General features: G+C 34.2%; 1 protein-coding gene across 1 annotated transcript; it reads right to left on the bottom strand.

Annotated features, from left to right (window-relative positions):
- Positions 1 to 55: 55 nt before the first annotated feature.
- LOC111703505 (titin homolog) lies at positions 56 to 16,711 on the bottom strand. Its single transcript, XM_023475459.1, has 22 exons — positions 16,671 to 16,711; positions 15,576 to 15,673; positions 15,429 to 15,476; positions 14,671 to 14,736; positions 13,638 to 13,691; positions 11,738 to 11,805; positions 11,604 to 11,658; positions 11,169 to 11,238; positions 8,511 to 8,583; positions 7,714 to 7,826; positions 7,404 to 7,481; positions 6,386 to 6,504; positions 5,486 to 5,855; positions 5,356 to 5,421; positions 5,236 to 5,307; positions 5,024 to 5,104; positions 4,043 to 4,855; positions 3,538 to 3,702; positions 3,112 to 3,180; positions 1,421 to 3,041; positions 452 to 1,319; positions 56 to 226 (listed from the first exon to the last, which is right to left on the bottom strand). Exons 1-22 carry the CDS (start codon positions 16,675 to 16,677, stop codon positions 71 to 73), a joined length of 5,130 nt encoding a protein of 1,709 aa, XP_023331227.1. The 5' UTR covers positions 16,678 to 16,711; the 3' UTR covers positions 56 to 70.
- Between the last annotated feature and the right edge of the window lie 1,000 nt (positions 16,712 to 17,711).

Below are 17,711 nucleotides of genomic sequence, written 5' to 3'. Positions count from 1 at the left end.
AGACGTTGTGGATCAAAACTAAATTTAGATTTAGTTCAAATTGACATAATATTGGCATTTGTTGTTTATTTTAGAAAATTTTAAATTTTTCTTCCTTTTGTGATGTGTTAGTTTGTTGTTGTTTTTGCTGTTCTTGCTGTTGTTGTTGGTGTTGTTGTTGTTGCTGCTGTTGTTGCTGTTGTTGATGGTTCTGTTGAGACACAACTGGAGATTGTCTTTGTTCCATCTGAAAATAAAAACTTAATTTGATATGAATAAAACTATGAGCCAAACTTGTTCAAAAAGAAGAACGCATCCACAAATTGTTTGATTTAAAAAAAAATTCAGACTAAACATTTAAATAATAAAAATAAATTTAAGTTTTATCTAATTCACTGTTGAAAATGTTTCCATTTTTGAATATAACAACTTCTGCAAAATCAGAATGCTGTTCACAGATTTTTTTGATTACCTGTTTTGTGCCTGATGCTTCAATAGGAATGTTTAAACTGTCAGTCGCAGGCCAAATAGTGGTTGAATACCTTTCCTCAACATTCTTGTAGTTCTTCGCAACAAAATCTTCAATATTCTTTAATAATAGTTGAGAACTTGGACTGGGAGGTATTTGCACACCAGTGAATAGATCTCGTTTGGGTACAGGAGACAGCTTAATATCTTCGGGCTTTGAATACTCACGACTAACTTTTCGTTTAGGATTAGTTAGAACTTCAGTTGTTACTGGTGGGATGCTGTCTTTAGAAGACTTCTTTCTTCTATCTCTCCCTCTTTCCAATTTTAATGGTTCGGATATATCCGTTACTTCTATGCTTTGTCTTGGAGTGTGTGCTTGGTCATCAAGGTAGGACAAAACTTTCTCAGCATACCCAATGCCTTCGCTCTTCTGAGTCTTAATAAAAGCCTCATCGTGACTGTACACCTCAAAGGGAGTAAATCTTGCTCCTTTCTCATCATACCTTGAATCCCCGGCTAGGCCATAGTTTGCAGCATCATTACCAGGAGGATTTGTTAGAACATTAGAGGGTTTCATGAAATCATCAATAGCAGCCTGATCACTCCTGGCCATACCTCGAGCAAATAGTTCATCAAAGTCAGCTGTGTTCACACGTGCTGGCTTCTTCTTTTTCTTCAGCCCCAACCTGTGGGCAAAAGAACTGTCTGACCTCGCATCATCTTCATCATCTCTGCTTCCCATGCTTGATGTTCTCATTATGCTGTTATCCTCATTATCAAGATCTGAACCCAGATCTTGAGATTCCCTGTCAGCAGATGATGTTCTTGATCCTGTTTTGGATCCTGAGCGAGAACTTTTTCTTCCTCTTCTGAAATTAAGAATATCATTTGATTTTTTAAGTAAGATAAAACTTTTTCTGTCTGATTTTATTCTAAAAGATGTATTACATTTCAAAAAAGTTTTAATTACCTCAGAAGGCTTCCAAAAACTGAAGATGACTGATTCTTCTTATTCACATCTGGGGATCTGTTTCCAAGTAATCCTCCTGTCATTGCAGCAATAAAGGCTTTTGGTGAATTTATTTCATGTTGAAAGCTTGGTGAAGGTTCTTTGGATTCTAGTTTCATCAATGGAGGAGCAAGAAAATCATTATTGTTAACATTTTCAAATGTGGTAGAAGAAGAATTTTTTGAAGGCTTTTGAGCCAATGAAAACAGTTTTGTAAATGCATTTGTTTTCATGTCTGAGTCCCTCTGAATTTCAAAAGTTTCATCTGCCTCCGCAAATGATATTTTCTTAACTCTTTTCAATTTTTCTCTAGCTGAAAGGTCCAGATTATAATTCTCATCCTCGCCGGGCTCTAAATTAGTCCATTCAGAATGGTCGACTTCACTTAGTTCTCTTTCTTTGTTTATAACAAACCCATCATCAGTCAATATTTGGCTGAGTCTTTTTGATTTGGGAATGATTTTAGCATAGATTTCCTCTTGTGTAACACTCGCCTTAAATTCAGCTGCAACAGAAGAGAAGTCTGTTTGATCAGCTTGCTCTACATGATTTTTCCAGTCCACGTTGTAGCTCTCTTGAGTTTCATATTGCATAATATTTTTCTGAGTTTCATATTTATCAATATTAATGTGGTCCGTCTCAACCATCTCCTCGTCTAGTTCCATTTCCATTTCTGCAAGTCTGCGCTCAAACTCATCTAATGATGTTGCTCCAGTGGAGACTGGTTCAGAGCCTTCTTGATTAAAATCAAAGCGTCTTCCACCTGAAGAACTTCTAGATCGGTTTCCAGTCACAAATCCTTCAATGGGTTCCAATTCTGGAACATTAGATCCTGATCTAGACTTGACAACACTTTTAGGGTATTTATCGTCAGAATTTCTTCTATTGCCCAGTTTACCCATTTTTGGCAAGGAAGCAGTCTTGTGTTCAATCACGTCCCGGAAGTCTGAAGTATACTGGGATTCTTGACCATCATTAGAATCAATTATCAACATTAGTTCATCTTCATTGCCAAACTCACTTTCATTTGGTGAAAAGTAGTCTGCCGGTTCAGCTGGGGAGAAATCATTGGCAGAACTTTTCTGTCCCAGTCTGTCTCTTGAAGAATCTCTTGATCTAGATTTTCTTCCAGATAATCCAGCATCAAGAGAGGTGTTTGCTATTGCTGCAAATATTTGTTTTGCTGCTTCAATGGGTTCATTGTCAGCATTAAATTGCTCAATATCTACATCTTCGTCAAAAGATATCTTTTTCACATCTACCAAATTTCTTTGGTTGAAACTTGCAGATTTTTTCAGACTGCTTGATCTGCTCAAAGGACCCTCTGGTTCCTCAACAGCTGATCTATCTCTTGAAGCATCTCTGCTTCCTCCTTTCTTCAGTATAGAAACTGGACTTCCCGTTCTGCTTGGTTGCCTGCTACCAGTTCTACTTGCTTGCTTACTTCCACTTTTGCTTCTAGGCTTCTCTGATGCGTCCTGGCATATCTCACTAACAGTTGGTATTGAATGGACAGCATCTTGTTGAATCTTGTCTGAGATTTCTTTAAAACTCTTTACAGGAACTTCTGTCTTTCTCAGTCCTAGATGAAATTAATAAAGAATTATTTCTGATAAATATTTATTTGATACATTTATGTTGAAAACTTTTACCTTGGTTATCAATTTCAGTGTTTTCACTTTTTAGTTTTGAAGATCGTTTTGTTGCTTCAGGCTGGGAATCTAGAAAAGATTTAGATTTTATTTGAAAAATCAGTATAGGCTATAAGAGTTTTTTTCTGTTGAAAGAATGGTATGTTAAGTTAAAAAATGTTATGGGTGTCACTGGAGAGAGAAACCATATTATTGGGGGTGGGGAGTTTTTGTCATAATTTTAAACATTTTGGGGCGCCCTGCTTGTTATTCTTTTATTATTTCAGCCCCACCCCTCCACCCTTCTGCAACCATGACACCACAAATGTCATTTGAAAACTGAAAATTTTTAAGCAGGCTAGAATTTCAAAATGTTGTTGAAATTTTCTAAAATGAGTTTGTTTTGGTGTACTGTAAATATTATTCAAAATTGTAAGATAGTTAAACCTGAATTATGTTCAGAGACAATATTGTCCTTCTCTGATTTATTCTGTTCATCAATTGCTACAGGTTCTGGAGCTATGTTGTCAGAACTTTTGTTCTTTGAAAGCTTACTGTTTGATATTCCACTTTTTAAATCCTTACTCTTTGTTTCAACAGAAGCAGAAGAATCTTGAAAAAAATAAGAAATCATTTTTTTTTAAGTATTTAGAATTTTTGTTGATATAAACTACAGTGAAACCCTTAATAACGAATACATCGGAAGAATTTATCAAATGTCGTCTTGGCAATTTTTCAATGAGTTTTATACTTTATTACGTAAGTTTCAGTATTTGCGAAAATAAACAAATAGCCATGAATATGCGGGAACAGTTTTAAAGAGTTCCATATAATCATTTAATTAAAAAACTAAATATCTGCAACATTCCATTATCAGAAAGTGAAGAATACGACATTTGATGAATTCTTTCGATGTATTCGTTATTAAGGGTTTCACTGTATGAAGTTATACCTTTCTTTGTTGCCGAGGTGGCTAATTTCTTCCCCGGTTCAGAGTTCTTAATTTCTTTCTTCTCAGTAGTTTCCAGTTTCTCACTTCCAACCTTAGATGCACATACTTTCTCAGAGATTTTTTCATCCTTTTCTGTTTTGTTGACCTTTGTAGTCTCTTTTTCTGTTTTGTTGACCTTAGCGGTCTCTTTTTCTGTTTTGTTGACCTTAGCGCTCTCTTTTTCTGTTTTGTTGACCTCTTTACCAGCATCTTTAACTGTTTTGTTGACCTTAGTGGCAACTTTTTCTGTTTTGCTGGCCTTAGCAGGTTCTTCTTCTGTTTTTTTGACTTTATCAGGTTCTTCTTCTGTTTTGCCATCTTGAACTGAAACGTTTTCTGTTTTGTTGACTTTAGAAACATCTTTTTCTACTTTGCTGGTGATAGGTAGATCCTTTTCTGCTTTATTATTGATCTCTGGTTTTTTTTCAACTTGTGACCTTGTCTTTTCTGTTCCTGTTCCTTCAGATTCTGTGCTTACACTTACAGCAACCTTTGCCTGATCAATATTTTCTACTTTTTCTGTTGATTTATTGATTTTATCGATCTCTACGCAGTCCTTGTCAGTTGTATTTTTCAGATCTTTGGAAGGTTCAACCTGCTTGCCAACTTTTGATGTGATTTGTGAACTTTTATTTTCTTCATCAGTCTTCTTTGAATCAGTAGTTCCTTGCTGACCTATGTTGGAACTTTTAGAGGTGTTGGAGTCACTTTTCTGAGCTGCTTTTAATTGCTTTGAGGATGTCTCTGCTGAATTGTCATCCTTTCTTGCCAAATCTAAAATATTCTCATATTTAATTATTTAATCAAATGTTAGATATTAGAATTAAACAACATAACAATGCACAAAAGTACCCTTTACACAAGCTAAACAAGAATCTGTTGAAGCGTTAAAGGCACTAAATTAATTTAAAAGCTTCTGTAGTTAAATTTGTAAATATTCACCTTTTTCAGTTTCTTCAACTTTTTGATTTTCTGGTTTCTTTTTTTTCTTTTTGATAGAGCTTTCAGTCTTTACTTTTTTATCTAGAAAACACATAAATTGATTGATGGATTGGTAACTTTTATTATCATTTTAAGGAAAGTTTACAGAAACACAACATTTATTATGACAAAATACTTCTGTTAACTAAGTGTGGTTTTCTTGATCTTGTTACCTGTGATTTCCTCAGTGTTTGAAGTGATTTTAGATGTTTTTATATTCTTCGATTCTTTTGTCTCAGAATTAACTAAAATTGCATGTTTATATTTGTTATTTAAACTTTGCATTTGCTTACCTTCAGTTTCTTCCGGTGCAGTTATTTTAGCTTTAGTTTGTATATATTCTTCCAAAACTGGAGTTTCTAAAAATATAAAAGAATATATAATAATTTGCTTTCAGTCAATTTTCAAATAGTATTGTAATACCTGCTTGCACATTTTTAGCATCTTTGCAACTCACAACTTCTGAACTAAGGTCATAACTATAATCATTTGTGTCCTCAGTCTGTTTGATATGTTCAAAATCAAGCTCTGCTTCTAGGGCAGAATCGTTGATCATCATTTCAGCTTCCAAATCATGAACAGGGAAATCAGAACCTCCATATTGCACTTGGGGTTTAGTTACTCCACCAAGTGCAAGGAGATCATCAAATGATTCATCATCATCATCATTCTCTCCGAGCTTGTATTGAAGTTGGGCAAGTTCATCTTGAGGCATACTTGTAAAGGTTCCTGCTGATATAACATCACCTAGAGTACTCATCCTAGATCCAGGTCTGGAGTGCTCTGTACCATCCTATACATTATCATTAGTCATCTTATGCCTTATGTGAAGAGATCTCGTCAGTTAAAAAACGAACAGCCAATAAGAAGCCAGGGAATTTTATGCTTAACCAATGAGAGAACAGAGGAATTTGGGATATTGAGATCAAGCCATCGGGATTATGGAGATCCAACAGAAAGTTCCCAGCCTAGTGTTGGGTAATGTGATTGAGTAATTTTTTTAAATAATTAATTTTCAGACTGTAGTTTAGAGTTAGGCGACAAAAAGATCTGCGAAATTAAGATAAATTAAGTTTGCTTTTATTACATTTTGCAAAATTCTAGCTCTAAGGTTGAAAAATATTTTGCTGAAATTTTTAAGTGTTTATATTTGTCCGAGTTAAAATTTTGCAAAGTGCTCATATTTGATCACCAAAATTTGCAATTTATAGATGAGTAATAATTCAAGTGCTAGGATATGATTGCCTTTTAACATTTAAAGCAAACATTCAAATTTTTTCATTTAGTTTGGGAAATAAGCAATTTTTTGTTGTCAATTTTCACCTGAAGATTTATACTCATATCACTGAGAGCTGATGCGGGTCTTTCATGGAAATCATTTAGTCCGGTAGATTCTAGTCCTGTCGGAAACATGGATGTTGTAATGGTGGGTTTTCTGGATCCTTGAAATAATATTTTTCTTTAAAATCTGTTCAAATTATATGAATTTGGAAATCTCTTTTACCCTTTTCAACTCAGGTCTTCACATACAGACACGTTAAGTTCATTTCAAAACGACTCTTTGTCTTTATATTATTATATTATTAATATAAAGATAATCCCAAATTTTATTATAATAATTATATTATTATAACATTCCAAATTAAAATCTCAATTTACTGTCTCGCCAATTTAAATCAGACGTTCCGTTTGACCTCCACAGTTTGAACCAGACGTTCCGTTTGACCTCCACAGGTAAATAATGTTGTTACTAGGAAGGCACAGTAATGTGGTAACTAGGGATTTTAAATAATATTATTACAAGGGTATACAATAATCTAGTACAGGAATATAAAATAATCTGAGCTGAGCTGAAAACTTTAGAATGTGATATCCTTAATCCCGATCTGTTGACTTATCTGAAGATTAAATTCAAGAGGAAAACAAGCCATATTTAATCTGGAGATTAAGAAAAAGAGTGGATTAAGCATTAATCCTGATATCCACCATTCTAAAGTTTTCAGCTCTGGAAACTTTAGAGTGGGATACCCTTAATCCCGATCGGTTAATTAATCTGGAGATTATGAAAAAGAGGAGATCAAGTATTAATCCCGATATCCCCCATGCAAAAGTTCCCAGCTCTGGTGGGATATAAAATAATTTGGTTACAGAGATTTTTTCTTAAAAATGCTTTTTCAAATTACAAGTTTACAAGTTTACAAGTTTACAAATAGACGCATTAATTGACAAATTCAATTTGTTGAAATTTTTAAGTGTTTCTGCTGTTTGAAAGCTTGGTAAAAAACAAAATTGAAATAGAAAGTCGTCTTTGTCGTGTTGATATATACGACGGCAACTGTACCTGGAGGGCTGTCATCTTCTGCTTGTCTTGCTTGGAAAGCAATCCTGAATGCTTCAACATCGGGAGCAACTACTCGACCTAGGTTCAGAAGCTCAAGGACAATTTATCGTCAAAGAAATTTGATCTTTTTCATTATGAAAAATATTTAACACTCCTTTAAAAGTATTTTTGTTCATAAAATTGATGTTTAGGGGTCCATTAAACTCTTTTAAACAGTTTAAATAATTTTAAAAAATCTGTTTTTAAATTTAATATTGTTGATCATCGATAGTTTATAAACTGAAAAATTGTCAAGTTTAAAAGTTGTAACCTCCAAGCATAGAATCAGTGCTGCTACTTCTTGATACAAAGTTAAGATCTGGAGTAATGGTTCCTCCGCTCAACTTCAGAGCTGGCATACGGAACGGAGACGGTTCCCGGGACCTGACATCATGGATATTTTATCAAAAGCTTAAGAACTCGGCTTTGCCTGGAAACTAGTTTTTTCCAAACTAAAGTAAACCCACTAAAGTTAGAATTGTTAATACAAGCTTTAAACATTTCCCCAGTTGAACAAGTGACCCTTCAGTAAAAATTTGAGGAAAATCGGTCAAGGGGTTAAAGAGTTATGATCGGACAGACAAACTGAGATTACTACTTTATATCTAAATAGATTCCATGAAAGGAATTGAGTACTTGCTACAAACTCTACCTTTCTTATCTCTATATCTTTGCAAACTAATACTGTTGACCATTGATATCTAAATTAGGAATCAGGTTGCATAGGTGTAGAAATTAGAAAATTCGAGTTTGGAAAATGTAATCAGACCCTTTACTGGCTGTTCGAATATCAATGGCTGAACGATATCAAGGGAGAAAATTTAACCAGGAACGTCACGTGTACAATATTTTTTTCAGAAAAAAAAACAAGATGCGTTGTAAAACAGATTTGCAATTTTTCTAGATAAAACTTGAATTTTCTGAAGTAAAATATGGCAATTTCATTCGGTTTTTTATCATTAGATTAAAGTGTTTCTCTCAAAGGGACTCAAAAACTGAAAGTTTTATTTAAAAACAATTTGTATGAAAAAGAAAATGTTAAAGTTTGAAAAGATAAAAAAATCTTACTTTGATCTATGTCTATCCAGGGGTGTGGGACTTCTTCTTCGGACAGGGGTCGTTGCTCGGACATGGTTTAAATCTTAACAAAATTAATAATTAATTTATTTAGTATCTAACATAACTAAACTAAACTAATTCTAACTTTAGAATTGCAGGTTTCTAAGTGAATATGAAGAGTTTTAGTTTCCTGATTTAAAAATGACAATTCCCAATTCCTAAGGGTATCCCTGAAACCTTAAAGATGGAACATAACGTCGAAAAGTGTTTATTTCTAATAATTTTTCCATTGCTATTTATCAGTGCAAGTTGGACTTCTGAAGAGAAATCGCAAATTAAAAAAAAGTAGATTACAGTAACAAAAGCATGGATATCTTATTCATACTTGATCAGACACAGCTTTTAACTATACTGTTGTAAATCATGCATTGTCATCTTCGCATGGAGGGTCACTTGAAATTACGATTACAGTCCCTTTAAAGTCTTCAATTTGTAAATATCGAAATTTTGCCCTAAATGCTGCATTTTAATATGTTTGTAACCCGCTCAGACGGATCCACTCTCCAGGCCGTTTGATTATTTTCGTTGAAAATAGCCAACCATTTCTTTAAATAATTTTTAAAATATCTTGTGGTGGATTTCCGTATATCCTCCGAATAAAACAAAATACTTGAATTCAAAGTGTATACGGCTAAGCACTATCCTAACCAAAAGTTTTATTTAGCCTTTGGTTAATCAGATATAATAAATGCCTTATATATTTTAAAAGAAAATTATGTGTACGTTTAACATATCAATCTTGTAACTCCTGTAATGTCCCTTATTTACCTAGACTGTTAATATCCCTGTCTATAATCTTGTAACTCCTGTAATGTCCTGTATTTACCTAGACTGCTAAGATCTCTGTCTATAATCTTGTAACTCCTGTAATGTCCTGTATTTACCTAGACTGTTAATATCCCTGTCTATAATCTTGTAATTCCTGTAATGCCCCTTATTTACCTAGACTGCTAAGATCCCTGTCTATAATCTTGCAACTCCTGTAATGTCCTGTATTTACCTAAACTGTTAAAGTAATGTCCCTTATTTACCTAGACTGCTAGGATCCCTGTCTTCAATCTTGTAACTCCTGTAATGTCCCTTATTTACCTAGACTGCTAAGATCCGTATCTACAATCTTGTAACTCCTGTAATACCACTTATTTACCTAAACTGATAATATTCAATCTTGTAACTCCTGTAATGTCCCTTATTTACCTAGACTGCTAAGATCCCTGTCTGCAATCTTGTAACTCCTGTAATGTCCCATATTTACCTAGACTGCTAAGATCCTTGTCTTCAATCTTGTAACTCCTGTAATGCCCCTTATTTACCTAGACTGTTACGATCCCTGTCTACAATCTTGTAACTCCTGTAATGTCCTGTATTTACCTAGACTGTTACAATCCCTGTCTTCAATCTTGTAACTCCTGTAATGTCCCATATTTACCTAGACTGCTAAGATCCCTGTCTACAATCTTTTAACTCCTGTAATGTCCCTTATTTACCTAGACTGCTAGGATCCCTGTCTATAATCTTGTAACTCCTATAATACCACTTATTTACCTAGACTTCTAAGATCCCTGTCTACAATCTTGTAACTCCTGTAATGCCCCTTATTTACCTAGACTGTTAAGATCCTTGTCTTCAATCTTGTAACTCCTGTAATGTCCTGTATTTACCTAGACTGTTAAGATCCCTGTCTATAATCTTGTAACTCCCGTAATGCCCCTTATTTACCTAGATTTCTAAGATCCCTGTCTCCAATCTTGTAACTCTTGTAATGCTTATTTACCTAGACTGTAAATATCCCTGTCTCCAATCTTGCAACTCCTGTAAGGCTTATTTACCTAGACTGTCAATATCCCTGTCTTCAATCTTGTAACTCCTGTAATGTTCCTTATTTACCTAGACTGCTAGGATCCCTGTCTACAATCTTGTAACTCATGTAATGCCCCTTATTTACCTAGACTGTCAATATCCCTGTCTTCAATCTTGTAACTCCTGTAATGTTCCTTATTTACCTAGACTGTTAAGATCCTTGTCTTCAATCTTGGAACTCCTATAATACCACTTATTTACCTAGACTGCTAAGATCCTTGTCTATAATCTTGTTAAGATCCCTGTCTATAATCTTGTAACTCCTGTAATACCACTTATTTACCTAGACTGCTAAGATCCCTGTCTATAATCTTGTAACTCCTGTAATGCCCCTTATTTACCTAGACTGCTAAGATCCCTGTCTACAATCTTGTAACTCATGTAATGCCCCATATTTACCTAGACTGTTAAGATCCTTGTCTTCAATCTTGTAACTCCTATAATGTCCCATATTTACCTAGACTGCTAGGATCCCTGTCTACAATCTTGTAACTCCTGTAATGCCCCTTATTTACCTAGACTGCTAAGATCCCTGTCTTCAATCTTGTAACTCCTGTAATGCCCCTTATTTACCTAGACTGCTAAGATCCCTGTCTTCAATCTTGTAACTCCTATAATGTCCCTTATTTACCTAGACTGCTAAGATCTATGTCTTCAATCTTGTAACTCCTGTAATGTCCCTTATTTACCTAGACTGCTAGGATCCCTGTCTACAATCTTGTAACTCCTGCAATGCCCCTTATTTACCTAGACTGCTAAGATCCCTGTCTTCAATCTTGAGTGTCATAATTTCTTTATTTACAGTCAACTCTAGATCCTGAACATAATTATTTATCAATTTATTGAAATAAATTAACATCATTAAAATGACTGTTCACTTTAAAATGCGATAAAAAATGCACACCAATTCCTTTTAAAGGGAGTGTACACGTAATTTTAAGTGACCTTTTATTTATAAAGTGCCATTTGAGATTCAACAATGGTTCCCTTTGAACCTCGGTTATTGTATGTTTATCAGCAAGAGGTTCTGAATATGAGACATTTTTTAAATAATAAATGACTAATTTTTTCTCGCTAATTTCTATATAAGCAAAAAAGCCATTTAAATTAAAACAAAGATTATAAAAAATAAAAAATAAAAATTAATCGTTTTTTTGTGGATTAAAAGTTTTCAACTTCAACCTTATTGTCTGAGTAACATCTCTTCTGCTTGTTCCGAATTTCTTTCAACTTCATTCTGAAAAAATGAATATTAAAAAAGAAAAAAAAACATAAGTACAATAAAAAATTTTAGAAAATAATTATATAAAGCTTACCCTAGATATAAACAGGTTTCTTTGGTTGCTTCAAAATCCTCCTCGTCCATAGAGTTAGACTGAACCAACTAGATTATATCCATAGAGTTAGACTGGACCAACTTTAATATATCCATAGAGTTAGACTGAACCAACTAGATTATATCCATAGAGTTAGACTGAACCAACTAGAATATATCTATAGAGTTAAACTGAACCAACAAGAATATATTAATAGAGTTAGACTGAACCAACTAGAATAAATTAAAGTTAGACTGAACCAACAAGAATATATCCATAGAGTTAGGCTGAACCAACTAGATTATATCCATAGAGTTAGACTGAACCAACTAGAATATATCTTTAGAGTTAGGCTGAACCAACTAGAATATATCTATAGAGTTAAACTGAACCAGATAGAATATATCTATTTAGTTAGACTGAACCAACTAGAATATATCCATAGAGTTAGACTGAACCAACTAGAATATATCCATAGAGTTAGGCTGAACCAACTAAAATATATCTATAGAGTTAGACTGAACCAACTTGAATATATCCATAGATATAGACTGAACCAACTAGATTATATCCATAGAGTTAGACTGAACCAACTTGAATATATCCATAGAGTTAGACTGAAACAACTAGAATATATCTATAGAGTTAAACTGAACCAACTAGAATATATTAATAGAGTTAGACTGAACCAACTAGAATATATTAAAGTTAGACTGAACCAACAAGAATATATCTATAGAGTTAGACTGAACCAATTAGAATATATCCATAGAGTTAGACTGAACCAACTGGAATATATCCATAGAGTTAGACTGAACCAACTATAATATATCTATAGAGTTAGATTGAACCAACTAGAATATATTAGAGTTAGACTGAACCAACTATAATATATCTATAGAGTTAGATTGAACCAACTAGAATATATCTATTGAGTTAGATTGAACCAACTAGAATATATCCATAGAGTTAGACTGAAATAACTAGAATATATCCATAGAGCTAGATTGAACTAACTAAAATATATTCAAAAAGTTTAATTGAACCGAATAGAGCATGTGTAAAATTATAATTATATGTTTAGTGTAAAATTCAGAATCAGACGGAATCAGAAATTGTCATTGTGTTCTACTACTTCAGGCTTATGCCATGGACTTAATGTCAATACTGGAGTGTCAATTTATACTGCAGGTGGAGTATCAATTTTATACTGCAGGCGTAGTGTCAATTTATGCTGCAGGTGGAGTGTCAATTTATACTGCAGGCGTAGTGTCAATTTATACTGCAGGCGTAGTAACAATTTATACTGCAGGTGGAGTGTCAATTTATACCACAGGCGGAGTGTCAATTTATACTGCAGATGATATGTCAATTAATACTTTAAGCGGAGTATCAATTTATACTGCAGGCGGAGTGTCAATTTATACTGCAGATGGTGTGTCAATTAATACTTCAAGCGTAGTGTCAATTCATACTGCAGGCAAAGTGTCAATTTATACTGCAGGCGTAGTGTCAATTTATACTGCAGAAGGTGTGTCAATTAATACTCTAAGCAAAGTGTCAATTTATACTAAAGGCGGAGTGTAAATTTAATTATACTACAGAAGGTGTGTCAATCAATACTGCAGACGGTGTGTTAATTTATACTGCAGACAGAGTGTCAATATATACTGCAGTCAGAGTGTCAATTTAAACTGCAGACTGAGTATCAATTTATACTGTAAGCGGAGTGTCCCATTTATACTGCATGCAGACTGGAAATGCATACCACAGGGCTTAAGTACTGCAGGGGAAGCTTCAACGAGTACAGCAGGTGGAGTGACAATATGTACTGAAGCAGGAGTATCAATATGTACAACAAAATCTTAATTAGATAATAATCAGTTTTACATTATTTTACCTCTTTAACTGCATTAAACTCATTGAGAATTTGTTCTTCCTCCACAAACAATTCCTGCAAAGTAACAATTTTATTTCATTGTCTCAGAATATCAATTTGATATGAAATCGTAGATGGATATGAGAATTTCCGGGTGAAAAACCGGAGATTCATATATTATCCAATTGATGCATTATAAGAATATTCATGTAAAGGGAAGAATATCCATGTAAATGAAAGAATATCCAGGTAAATGAAATAATATGCAAGTAAATGATAGAATTTCTAGGTTAAATGAAAGAATATCCAGGTAAATGAAAGAATATCCAGGTAAAGGGAAGAATATCCAGATAAAAGGAAGAATATCCAAGTAAATGGAAGAATATCCAGATAAATGAAAGAATATCCAGGTAAGTGAAAGAATATCCATGTAAATGAAAGACTATCTAGGTAAATGAAAGAATATCCAGGTAAATGAAAGAATATGCAGGTAAAGGGAAGAATATCCAGGTAAATGAAAGAATATCCAGGTAAATGAAAGAATATCCAAGTAAATGAAGGAATATCCAAGTGAATGAAAGAATATCTAGTTAAATGAAAGAATATCCATGTAAATGAAAGAATATCCAGGTAAAGGAAAGAATATCCAGGTAAAGGGAAGAATATCCAAGTAAATGAAAGAATATCCAGGTAAATGAAAGAATATCCAGGTAAAGGAAAGAATATCCAGGTAAAGGGAAGAATATCCAAGTAAATGAAAGAATATCCAGGTAAATGGAAGAATATCTAGGTAAAGGTAAGAATATCCAGGTAAAGCGAAGAATATCCAGGTAAAGGGAAAAATATCCAGGAAAAGGAGAGACAAACTTATTCAAAACTTTGGATATTTAACCAGTAAGGTAAGAGGTCAATTATTCTTTACTAGGGAAGAAACTTAGCTAAACTCATTCGTTGCATTTAAAAGTTCTCAGCTGAGACAATTGAAAGAATATCCAGGTGCCGAGGAAAAGAATTTAGAAAAATGAGGATTTAGTAAAATATTTCTGTACAATACCTTAGAAAGCTTGAGCTGTTCTCGAACTTGAAATAGTTTAAAGGCATTTCTCGTTACACGATCCACCTAGACACATAGATAGATAGATAGATTGATAGGTAGAAATATAGATAGATAGATAGATGGATAGATAGATAGATAGATGGATAGATAGATAGATAGATAGATAGATAGATAGATAGATAGATTTAAAAGTCGGATAATCGCATATTTTTTATAAAATTTCTAAGGTCAGACAACGGGGAAACAGCATTTACTTTTAATTAAAAAAGTCGTTTTAAATGTAAATATTTTGTATTATTGAAAGATGACAGATTTCTCTCATTTTCTCAGTTAGATTTTTTCTAACACGGTTTAACATACTAAAAGGTATATTCCGTGTAATTTAATAATAAACAATATAAACGATAATTGTGGAGAAATCTTTGTTTTTATTCTTCAAATTTTGACAATTTCCAAGAAGTAGGTCACATTTCTAACGTATAATATAAGTTTGTCCCATTGCTGTAAAAAATAACCAACATCATCATTTCTCAGATGAATGTTTGTTAATATATAATAAACATTGGGATTCTTTAAGCAAAGTATCAACCCTTTTCTACAGAGCTGCGAAATATATTTACGTCTGGGACAATTCCGTAACATTTAGAAAGATGAAACCAAAATTTTTAAATGTTACATCGGTAACTTATCGTTTTGATGCAGAAGGTTGTTTTCTACGGGCAACGCCCAGCACTTTAACTTGTGTAAGATATTACCTTCGGTAGAATCCAATGTTGCTTCAAATCTTTGATGTCGATTTTAACCTAAAAATATTACACTTTTTATCAAGAGGAATAGATTAACAGATGAATAGATGAATAGATGAAAATATAGATGATTAGATGAATACAAGAATTAAATACCTGTTCTGTAAGCTTGAGCTCTAAGGCATTAAGCCTCCTCAGGGTGTCCTCGAAATTTCCTAGATCTTGACGGCTTTCAAGCCCACTTATCCGACCTCCTAGAAGTATACAGGGTGTCCCAAAAAATATAAAAAATAAAAGGACTGTGTATTGTATTCTGGTAGTTTTGGGCCCGAATTTAATGAATTTGAGCCAACTGACGTCGGTTCAAATCCTTCTTTAATCTTTAACATTGAATCGATGGTTCAAATTTGAACCGGTAGTTGTTAGTTCAAGGACGTAGCCCAAATTAATTAAATTCGGTCCCTGGGGTGTATTGAAAACGCTTGTGTAGGGTTTCCAACTTTTTCTGGATCGACTTGGTTCCGTTCAGGCCTTTCGGAAACTTTCCTGAAGCTGTTAAGAATTAAGGATAAATCATTAAAAGCTTTCGGAAATAACATGTAAAAAGCCCCCAACCCCCAAATTTGTTAACCTGAAGGGCCACAAACTTATTTATGAAAATTAGGTGCAACTGAAAACCGAAAGCTTAAGCCGTAATTAAGGCCTAACGACAGATTAGACCTGAGTCGTATTTTCTTGAATTTTTTTAATCGCCGGCACTGATTTAATTGAACTCGTTTGAATTAATTGATTGTAATTCATTCGCCTGAGCCTGTGATTTAAAAAATTCAGGAAAATACTACTCAGGTTTAAGCTGCCCTTGGCCCTTATTTACGGACTGGGCTTTCGGATCTAATTTGGCACAGAGTGGAGTTCATAAAACCGGTTTAATATTGGATTTGGCGGTTGGAATTGGCGTATTCCGGGTTTTGATGAGAACAAATGTTTACATTGAGCTGTATTTTCCACTAAAACCAATTAAGGTCGGTTTTATTTTCCTAAATCGAGCCTAAGATCTTGCAGCTGTCAATCACGTGACACAAGCTGGGCTCTAAGATTGGGCCTTAAAGAGCTGGGCTTAAGGAATTACAACTCGAGAGAAAACTTTTAAATTGCGGGCTCTCGGCCCGAATTATCAAAGTTAGATTACTAAAAATTCCTATAACTTAATCCGAAAAAGTTTTCATTATTGAAATGTATTGAAAACTATACCTTCCATTTTTAGGCCGAACAAAGTTTGACCATAACAAATATAATCTGAAATCAGTTAAATATTTAAAATGTGAACATTTAGCTCCAATTAGTTTGCTTCGTGTACGTTTCACACACGATTTTTAATAGAAACTCTTTGATCATTTTATTGAAATTAACATTAACGTTTCTTTGCTAAACTCTGACAACTTTGTTTGATCTTACGTGCAACTCCTTTTGATCGTCCCCCGTTATAAAAATAACTACAACGAAGTACATCCTGTCTGTTTCGACATATTTTATGTAGTATCTCGTTTTCAAAGCCTGTAAAAACTTAGTGTTACAGGCTTACCATATCTTCATAGTAAAATATGAAGTCCAACAAAAAAAAAAACAATGTTTCATTGTCATTCAACGGGTAAAAATGGATTTTAAAGTTAAGGCTTACTTAGATACAACCAGAAGCTCTAATTTACAGTGTCGTGCAGAAACAGCGAAATAACTTTCGTCATCTCTCTTGCTTTTAGTTATAAAGAGAAGGAAGTAGGATGGAGGAAGTAAGTAGGAAGGAGGGGAGGGAGTAGGATATAGGGAAGGGAGTAGGCAAGAGGAAAGGGAGTAGGAAGGAGGAAATGGATTAGGATGGAGGGAAGGGAGTAGGATGTAGGGAAGGGAGTAGGATGTAGGGAAGGGAGTAGGATTGAGGGAAGGGATTAGGATGGAGGGAAGGGAGTAGGATATATGGAAATGAGTAGGATGGAGGGAAGGGAGTAGGCAAGAGGAAAGGGAGTAGGATATATGGAAGGGAGTAGGAAGGAGGGAAGGAAGTAGGATGTAGGGAAGGGAGTAGAATGGAGGGAAGGGAGTAGGATGTAGGGAAGGGAGTAGGGTGGAGGAAAGGGAGTAGGTAGGAGGGAATGGATTAGGATGGAGGGAAGGGAGTAGGAAGGAGGGAATGGATTAGGATGGAGAGAAGGGAGTAGGAAGGAGGGAATGGATTAGGATGGAATAAAGGAAGTAGGATGTAGCAAAGGGAGTAGGATGGAGGGAAGGGAGTAGGAT

This window comes from Eurytemora carolleeae, unplaced genomic scaffold (genome assembly GCF_000591075.1).
Source record: "Eurytemora carolleeae unplaced genomic scaffold, Eaff_2.0 scaffold560, whole genome shotgun sequence".
Lineage (NCBI taxonomy): Eukaryota > Metazoa > Arthropoda > Copepoda > Calanoida > Temoridae > Eurytemora > Eurytemora carolleeae.
This window is presented reverse-complemented; position numbering and strand designations above follow the sequence as displayed.